The 9,776-nt window shown below is 35.9% G+C and overlaps 1 protein-coding gene and 3 non-coding genes across 6 annotated transcripts; all 4 read right to left on the reverse strand.

Moving 5' to 3' along the window:
* Positions 1 to 348: 348 nt before the first annotated feature.
* On the reverse strand, positions 349 to 8,896 carry RABGGTB (Rab geranylgeranyltransferase subunit beta). Of its 3 annotated transcripts, XM_029947658.1 has the most exons (10): positions 8,819 to 8,896; positions 7,635 to 7,742; positions 6,780 to 6,851; positions 6,203 to 6,400; positions 5,543 to 5,648; positions 4,657 to 4,709; positions 4,461 to 4,571; positions 3,711 to 3,836; positions 1,781 to 1,930; positions 349 to 1,219 (listed from the first exon to the last, which is right to left on the reverse strand). In XM_029947658.1, the coding sequence occupies exons 1-10, from the start codon at positions 8,819 to 8,821 to the stop codon at positions 1,079 to 1,081; spliced, it is 1,068 nt and encodes a 355-aa protein (XP_029803518.1). In that variant the 5' UTR covers positions 8,822 to 8,896; the 3' UTR covers positions 349 to 1,078. The 3 variants fall into 3 exon arrangements, with proteins under 3 accessions (XP_029803518.1, XP_029803519.1, XP_029803520.1); XM_029947659.1 differs by lacking the exon at positions 6,780 to 6,851; XM_029947660.1 differs by lacking the exon at positions 8,819 to 8,896 and adding an exon at positions 8,227 to 8,392 and having other exon boundaries at positions 6,780 to 7,742.
* LOC115300579 lies at positions 5,982 to 6,053 on the reverse strand. Its single transcript, XR_003912743.1, has one exon. It is a non-coding gene; the product is annotated as a small nucleolar RNA SNORD45 (small nucleolar RNA).
* Positions 7,259 to 7,341, reverse strand: LOC115300582. The gene has a single exon (XR_003912745.1). It is a non-coding gene; the product is annotated as a small nucleolar RNA SNORD45 (small nucleolar RNA).
* LOC115300580 lies at positions 7,902 to 7,980 on the reverse strand. The gene has a single exon (XR_003912744.1). It is a non-coding gene; the product is annotated as a small nucleolar RNA SNORD45 (small nucleolar RNA).
* Positions 8,897 to 9,776: the final 880 nt, after the last annotated feature.

Consider the following 9,776-nt stretch of genomic DNA (forward strand, 5'->3'; position numbering starts at 1 on the left):
CCTCAAAATTCCTTTCTTCCAGTGATACCACTTAAATAAGATTATATTCTATATGATTTCAAACTTTCAAGATCAAAATAGAGGCAATTCACCCTAAACTCTTCAAATTATCAAAATAGCATCACTTCAACAATCTCATGTTAGGCACCCTTTTCTCATCAAGATGTTAAAATGGACACTGGCGAATGAGGTCTAAGTAAACCATCACTATCCACTCTACCTCCAATGTGGAGCTTGAACTCACCACCTCAGGAGTGACATGCTCCAACTGACTGGGCCAGCTAGGAACCCCACTAATCATTATTCTTAAAAGGACTATTAATACAGAATATTGCCAACATACTTGAGAAAATTTCTACTTCCATACTTTTATTTTCACCAAGAATGTAAAACTCTCATGGACTATTCATTGGTCTTGCTTACATCTTTCTGAAAATACAGGTTCAAAAAATATTGCGTCAACTATCAACTTCCATTTCCTTGACGGCCAACACTTTCTTGGAAAGTAGCTAGCACTGACAAAATGTTGAGAGTAAAGTATACCCAGATGACAATCCTACTCTAAAATGAAGTGCACCATTTATCTAAATTAGTGACCAATTCAGTGTAGCCATAAACTTAAACAGTTCCAAATGTTAAAAGCATTTATTCTTGTGTATCTTGTAATTCATATATGGGTTTATCAATTTTTATCAATTCACATTCTCATTGACATAGATCATTTTACATTAGCCATTATTATATAATGTGAAAGAAGCGCATGGGAAAATCAAGTAGAACACAAGACTTCTTTAAATAGTTCTTTAAATTGAGCTTGCTGTTAAGGAAACATACAAATAAATACATTGAAGCAGAAAGAAATTACTGTACTCAGAATAACAGCATTGCAGAAGGTAATCTGGAGCTGAAGATAAAGATCTTTATTTTACATTATGTATAAGTACATAATTTATTAAAATTAATACAATTCATATACAAAATAGTAACACAGTAGTCATTTTTAAGTTTGATAAGCACTTTACAGAAATGTTAAGATGGCAAAACTATACTAAGCAATGTCTCACATCTCCATCAAAGTCTAGCTCACTAGTTCAGGCTGAACATTCATTCTCCGAAGTACTTCTTCAGGCATGCAAAAAACAGGACTAACAGGTTTAATCTGTTCTTCTCCCAAAAGTGACAATCCAGCAATTCCAAATAAAGTATGAAAAGGATCTACCTATTTAAAAAATAAGAATTTAGAGTATTAAAAAATGAAAACGTCTAAAACTCTACTTCTAAACAAGTTATATTGGATCCCACTGTATAAATGCTTAAGGTCTTCTAAAATAAAAGTGATGGGGGCACCTGGCTGGCTCAGTCGTTAAGCATCTAGCTTTGGCTCAGGTCATGATCTCACAGCTCATGAGTTCGAACCCTTGTAGGGTTCTGTGCTAACAGCTCAGAGCCTGGAGCCTGTTTGGGATTCTGTGTCCCCCCTCTCTCATGCTCTCTCTCAAAAGTAAATATATATTTTTAAAAAACCCAAAAATATATATGTATAATAAAAATCATGACTTCAAATTCTGGTCTTAACACAGGACCTTTACCCTACAGTAATTTTTTGACAATTAAGTGATGAGAAATTTCTGTAACCATGTTGTATATCCATCTTTTCTCAAACATTATCAGAAAAGTTGAGTATTATCCTATTTCTATGTCTGGAAATGCCTGGAAACATAAAAGTAACTCAAGCAACACTGAAAATGTAACAACACGAAGATGTCAGAAATATACTTGCCATATCTCCTGGTCTATCTGCAAATCCTCCTGTTTCTTCATCTTGACATGCTAAAATGAAACTTCGTAGTTTCTCTCTATCAATCCAATGAAGCCTTCCAATTATCTTTAGGGAAGCCAACACCCACCACGAATAGCATACATCTGGTAACTAGGAGGGGGAAAAAAAGCCAGAGATTAGCCACAATTTTATTCTCTAGTCCAAACATGGGGTGGGGGAGGTTAAGGGATATACTGACATATCTTTAGAATTAAAGAAAATCACTGGGAAAAACCCAAACATTTCAATCCACAGATAACCCATGCTAAATGTTTCAGAGCTCTGATACTCAGTGACAACTAGACCTGTACTTCTATTTTATCTGCAAAGAATGCCCCTTATGGTAATGTTCTGTTTCCCTAGGTAGAGCATTTTCAACAAATGTTTTCCAGGTGAGTACAGACCTGCTTAAAAATAACCTCAAGCCCAGCTCCTCAAAATATGGGTCACATGGTTTACAATATGCAGACAGAACATCTCACCTTCGAATGAAAACTCATTTCAACATAATCAGTGGGTGATTCATAGGTCTATTAAAAGCTCTTCTACACTTTAAATATGGATTCTTGGCAGTCCCCACCCTGACCCATTTTCTAATTGTCCGAGGTTGTCCAGGTTTTTCACTGGACCTTAACTAACTAGAAACCACTTGTGTGGGTACTTCCCTAACCCCTTATCTTATTCATAAATATTGAGCAAGCAAAGCTAAACAAAAATCCAGTAATCTAGACAAAAGCACCACCATGCCCTATTATTTTTGGTCAAGGATCCAGCAAGTTACAGCCCTTAAGTCATTATCTAGACTACAATGTTTGTTTTTAAGCTTTGCTGTTAGCAGAGCCCAACACGGGGCTTGAACCCACAAACTGTGAGATCCAACTGAGCTGAAGTTGGATGCTCAACTGACTGAGCCACACAGGCACCCCAAAAGATTTTATATGCATAAGTGGTTTTTAAAATACAGTCTTAAAACCTGCTCTTCAGGGTAATTAGTAGTTGCAACAAGACTGTATGTCCTACAGAGCTAAAAATATTTACCATCTGGCACTTACAGACCTGATTTAGAGAATAATGTGTGATAACTAAAGAAACACAAACTATAAAGGAAAACTTGATTCCCTTTCCTTGTAAACATTTTATAGCATAATTTTTAAAAGTCACTGATTTGCTAAGTTATTTGTCCTTTCACACATGTTAAGTAGACATGGAGTGGAGGCACCTGGATGGCCCAGTTCAGTGTCCCACTTAAGCTCAGGTCATGATCTCAGAGTCAAGCTCATGTTGGACTCTCTGCTGACAGCTCAGAGCCTGGAGCCTGCTTAGGATTCTGTGTTTCCCTCTGTCTCTGCACCCCCTCCCCACTGTTTCTCTCTCAAAAATAAGCATTAGAAGAATTTTTTAAAAAACAGCCCTCTTTGGGTCCCAAATAGAAACAATCTTTTAATGCATGACTGATTTTCCCTGGTATAGGTCTAGAACTAAAAGTTTAAATAAATAGCTTCATTTTAATCCCTGCAATATACAAGGCCTCAGGACAGGGAAAAAGACCCTTTCAGACATCATATACTATGTCCGAATACAAATACATTTTAAATCTAAGAGTATTCGCCATTTTTTTGTCTTCCCTCAGATAATTCCAGATTTTACTTCAGGATAAGACCAGAAGAAATGGCATCAGAGATAGCGTACACATCTTTTCTTCAAGAGTCTTTTAAATGAATACCATAATTAAACAGCATCTCAATTCTAATTTTACTTTTTGCCACGGGCATTTTTTAGGAGATACAACAAAAATTTCAATGATGATGGAGAGACAAAAACTCATGAACAATTTAGAAAAATCTATAACACTTATAAAGCTATTAGAACACAGTGTTATCTTAAACTATACCTTCTCTGGCCTTCCATTGAGTCCACCTGATGGCAACTGTCGTTCACAAAGCCACCAACCGAGCAAATCAGAATTTACTTGATGCAACTGGCTAGTAATAGCCAGAAATCCTGTGCAACAATAGATCTAAAATTACAGACATAAAGTACATATATATAATAATTTTTCAATAGTAATACAGTGATAAAAACTACTCCATTTAAAAAAAGCCAGTTTGTGCCTAAAAACTTGGTTTCTATTAAAAAGTCAGAATTGCAAACGTGTAAATATGACCTATCTGAACAAATCCAAACATACTAATTCTAAAATCCTATTCTGCAGTGAAATACTATTGTTAAAATTTCTTCATGGCTAAAAACCAATTTTTTTTTCAAGATTTTAAGTAATTTCTGTACCCAACATGGGACTCAAACTCACAACTCCAAGATCACAAGTCACATGCTCTATGGACAAGAGCCAATTAGGTGCCCCAAAAGCAAGTTTTATTTGGCAACTATTTACAGATACTATGGCACAAGCAAATAGGTGTTCAGGATATGTAGGGAACAGGATCTACTTAAAAGAAACTATTGTAAAAATGCCTTCCTTTATCTGCTTTTAAGCAATCCTTATGTAAAATCCCACATTAGTTTATTTAAATTAAGTTCATTCATATATAACAGACATTGAAACTGCTATTAATATTTTTACAGTGTATCTTACTAGTTATCCCTTCAAAATTGATGATTTTAATCTGTATTAATAAATTACCTGCCCAGCATGGGATTCAGAACCTGGCCTGCAACCAAATCCACCATCAAAGTTCATACACGACAAAACAAATTCAATTGCCTTTTCCACATTTATAGCATCTAACTTCCCCTACAAACAGGAAAAAAAAAAAGCCTATTAAATTCCAGAATAATCATGGGCACTTAATTATTTCAATACAATATTTAAAACTTACCAGAAGAGCCAAAGTTGCCACCGCACAAAAAGAGAATCTTGTATCAATTTCTCCTAAAAGAAAATGGAATCAAATCAAAACATTAAGTGCTATCAGAGGCATCTTACCCTAATAATATATAATGCAACTTAACAACAAACTGCAGAGCTAACATAAATTTCCAAGAGTTCAAGCTTAATATTTACTTTTAAGACACCAGGAGGAAAGCTAAATCTGAAGTATAATCACTTCTAAGGAAACCAAGAACTAGAAAATTGTTATATCAAAAATACAGTAAATTATCTTAACTTGCTTAGAATGCCCAGAAAGGGAAGATAACCTAACACAAAATCAAAAGGACCATTCAATTCCTAATAACGACAATGAACTTACCCTATTATATAAAAGTGGATTTTCACATCCCATGAAGCAGCTGGTCTCTCCGGCCTGCACTGTATTCATCCCTAAAGCAGAGATGATCTACATTTATCAAGTATAGTACTATTCCCTCCCTCCACTCAAATATCCAGTAAGTTTGTAAAGTTTTTTGATTATTTTTCCCTTGTCAGTAAATAGTTTGCAAAAAACTTTACAAAGCCACCAAATCCTGGGGAAAAAAATTTCACCTACCTCATCTTTTAGACTGGCCCCCTCTGTTCCAGTTCTCCTGTATGCTGACATAACTAGCACAGTGCATGCTGGAACTTCCAGCAGACCATTTAACTTCAGTTAGACCAGCTGCTTAGTGGGACCTGAAAAGATCAAAAACTTAAGTCTCCTCATAATTACTAGTAAAACCTTCAACTCATTGTACTTAAAATTTTTCAACAAAGCTTATCACTACAATAAACACCAAAACAGACTTTAATAATATTATTTTAGGTAGCATGGCTTAGAATGACATTACCCCAAATATCTCCAGCAAAAGAACCATCTTCTTTCTGTAGACTCTGAACATATTCCACAACTTTATTTACATCAATAACATTAATACTATCATACAGAGTAAGAATCTGTAACAAAAACAAAACAATTTAAGTAAATACCTCTTCAACACTGCTAAGTTTCTTCTAATGATGTTCTTCCTCAACTACATTTTAAATAGTCAAACAAACATGCAGACTATCTTCTACTATGCCACAGGCATTATCAACAAACCCAAACTGGTAACAAAGCATTCATTTCCTACATATAAATTGTACCATAGCATTCTAAGACTTTTAAATACACTAACTTGTCTAATTTAAACCCCTAATTGTGGATCTTCACTCATGTGAAAATCAACATTTAACTCTTACTTGGTGAGTTTCAAATTATTTACATAGAACAAAAACCTTTTACCATTCAAGGTCTCAGTGTAATTTTACAATTTACATCAACTCTGGATTCAGCTAATACATGCCATCACATCATTGACCTTGTAGAATACAGGCTTCATTTGAAGAGATAAGAGAAACTTTTTTGACACAGGCACCAATTTGTCATGCTCCTAATATCTAATTAGTTTCTCCATTCTCAAACCAGAGAATACACTACCAAGACTGGTATAATTTTAATAAATATTTACCTGGACAGCACTTAGAGTATACAGAAGATGAGGATCATGTCCGATACTAGCACTTATTCCACCACACTCGTGTTGACATGACTTAATAAATGTCAGAATTTCTTCTCTATTCATCCGATGTAGTTGTCCCATGAGATCCATTACAGTCAGACCCCAATAGATACCACTCATTCTCAAATACTCAGACATACAGTATTCCTAAAATACACAATGACTTAATGTGCCAGTTTGAACTAACACAGGGTTAAAGTTACAGAACATGCAAAGCTAACTAGCCACACATATTGACCCTACTATCACCAGTACGGATTTTAAATTTGTGGCTCTCAAATTTGGTGGGGAGATAGTATCTGAGAGGCACATGATAAATTCACCTGTGACTAACAATACAAACAGGCCTTCAATGTCTCCGAAGGACCAACCAGAAGTAGAAGTGAAAAAGATACCAAGTTTGGAGAGAATATTTTTCAGAGTACCTACATCATATTTATTAGATATCTATCCTATTAATACATGGAGTATGTACAAAGCCCATCTATTATCTATTAGTAAATGATACAGTAGTAAATGATACTACCTGAAAGCCAAAATGGCCAAGGATTGCAAAAGATAAAACCGCCAACAGCAGCACATCAAAGAGAAATAAAAACTGGAACAGAGTCGAAAAATAAATCTTTCCCATAATCAACAATGTGTTACATTTTAAGGTATTGAATCAGGTGAGTGGTCTTAGTCTGTGAATCCAAATTCAGGGTTTAAATAATAGGTTGGTAACAGTAGATAAAAAAAGATGGAATAAGTCAAGACAAGACTTAACCTTTGAGTCATCCAAGGAAAAAAACATGGTCCGTAACAACTCCATAATAAGGTTATGGGAACGTAAAACAACTAAGTCACAAATTCATCAAAACTAGCCAAGACAGTCAATTAATTGTGTCTGGACACTATTGGGAAAAATATTTACTTTCAGTTGAGTTGTTCATTACCGTTTTCTAAGATTGCCCCAGAGAGAAAAACTATTCTTCAAGGTTTGAAACTTAAGGTAAAAACTTTTTCAAGGTCTCAGCGTAATTCTAGAGCTAAGTGTTATTACACATCAGCCATATAGTCAGGTAATACATGCCAACACATCACAGACCTTGAAAGTAATACCCACAAAAGTACAAATTTCTTCTGTACCTCAAACCTTTTACAAATCTGGACAGGTGGGAATCTATTTTGTCTGCCAAATCTTCTAAGGATCATCATTAATTCTGATGTACCCTCAACCTGATATCAAAGGCACACTGAACGCAACTCAAAGAGGGATCTTCAGTGCTTTGGCATGCAGGAGTTACCATTTTTACATGGGCCATTACTGACCTACTAACTGCTTATCAATAATAGTCTCACTTCAAAACAAAATCAACTTTCAACATAAAATCATACATACATAATCGTCTTTCTTTGAGCCATAGGATGCAATATAATCTGCATGCTTCTCTAACAATAGGGTGTCAGGTGCATCTGACTTGATAACAACATCCTTCTGCGGTGTGCCCTTTCAAAACAAAAAAGCAGTGATTTCATACCTGTTCTTATTTTAATGCTTGATCTCAGTACATATATTCAATATACATCTGAATTTTTCACTATGATTTCATCTTGCCACACAACTACTTTAAGCACTAAAGCCCTTGTAAAGATTCGGGTAATTTTTCAGGTCTCAGAGTAATTCTAGAGCTAAAATAGTAATAATCAACTTCGGATTCAGAATACATGCCAGCTCATCATTGACCCAAAAAATTATTACCCTTATCTGTTGTTGCTTACCTTTCACTTAAGAGTTCAGTAATATAAACAGCACATAATATCCAAGTTTACCAATTCAGGACAACTTAAGGTTTATATGTAGCATCAAGTGAAGCATTAAAAATAAATACCTAGCCCATAATTTGCAGTTAAGTTCTTTAATGAAGTTTTACTAATCGTAGAAACTGAGGTTTCAAAGCACCTCTACACACTCCAAAGGTTATTCAATTTACCAAGGAAGTAGTTCCTTTAGCTAATCTCCAGCTTTTTATTTAGTCTCAGTTTCTTCGTTTGCACCAAGATCTCAGAAATTAGGATGTTGTTCTAGTTCCCCGCACTTCTGATCTGGCTCTTTGTGATCGAGACAGTACTAAACTGATTTTAAGTAGGTCATGACGACTACCAAAAAAAAAAAAAAAAAAGGATTTAGTAAATTCCCATCAAGTCCCAATTAAAACTTACTACATCTTCAAAGTAACTATACTCTATAGATTTTGAGCCATAAAATATTGAGTAAGGAAAAAAAAACACCAACTGGCGCGGCTTTTTTGAGGGATTATGAAATCGGGCCATCGGATCTCGAGGCCTGCCTCTCAGGAAGAAGCCTAGATAAAATTAGAAGGGATAATTGAGCACGCGAGATCTGCAGAAAACGCTGAGTAATACTTCGCCCTCTCTGAGCCCTAAAAAAATTCTTGGAAGGCCCGTGTTTTAAACCCAACCATTCTCTAATACTTGCGAAAATACTCTAAAGTGACTAAGGTGCTCAGTATCCTTCCACCTGGACTGCACCCGAGCAACAATCCAAGACGCACCCGCACTCACCATGTCTGAGACCGAAAAGAGAACTTTGGTCGGTTCCTGGGTAAATTTAGGCGGCACGCGCCTGCGCAGAAGCGCCCCTGGGGTCCCTTCCGAGCACCAGCATAGCTGACCACATTTCCGCCTGTAGGATGGAGCCTTTGCGTGGCTGCCCTAGGACCCCGCCGACTGCTCATAGCTGTCCTCGCTGCCTGAGCCCAAGTTCTGTGTTGCCCGTTTTCTCTTCCCATAAGTACGTCGATTTGTCTAAAAGTTTTTAGTAATAATTAAGAATATGAATTACTTTTAAGAAATCATTTGATTTTGACGTTATTTGAACTCAAGAGCTGAACGGGCTGGTAATTAATAGAGTTCTTCCACGTAGTAAGTATTCAATAAATGGTTTTTGAGCAAATGTTAAAGAAATGTTCACATTTCCCGCCTCTTTGCCTCCGTACCGGATGCGGCTCCCTCACCTATACCCCTCTCTTCTTGAGGCAGTGCTAACAGTTGAAAAATTTTATAACTTCTGAAAAAAAACCCACTCATGTTCCTTTCACAAGCTTTTCAGATTTGCCAAGGGTGTTATTATAGCTATTTTTATTTGTGCTTTCTTAGGTCTTTCATACTTTAATTTAGCACTTTGAACATCCATTAGACAATATTGGCACCCCATAACCTTACAGTTTCTTACATTCAGTAACGACTTGGAGAAGGGCTCCTGACACAGTGGGTTATCAATATAATGGGCTATCAATAATTGAGTGTTGAATCTGCTATGATAATAGATTTAATTATTTCTCTCTGCAATTCGGTTGATATTCCCATTTATAGTTCGAGGCTACTTTATTAAATGCATGTAAGTTTAGCATCTGTTTCTGGTGGGTTGAGCTTTTTACCATTAAGTGATGAAGGTGTCTAACTCTTAGAAAGTCTTCCCTAAATATTAATGCAATTTCCCCAGCTTTCTTTTGCTTCCAAG

This window comes from Suricata suricatta, chromosome 8 (assembly GCF_006229205.1).
Source record: "Suricata suricatta isolate VVHF042 chromosome 8, meerkat_22Aug2017_6uvM2_HiC, whole genome shotgun sequence".
NCBI classification, from domain to species: domain Eukaryota; kingdom Metazoa; phylum Chordata; class Mammalia; order Carnivora; family Herpestidae; genus Suricata; species Suricata suricatta.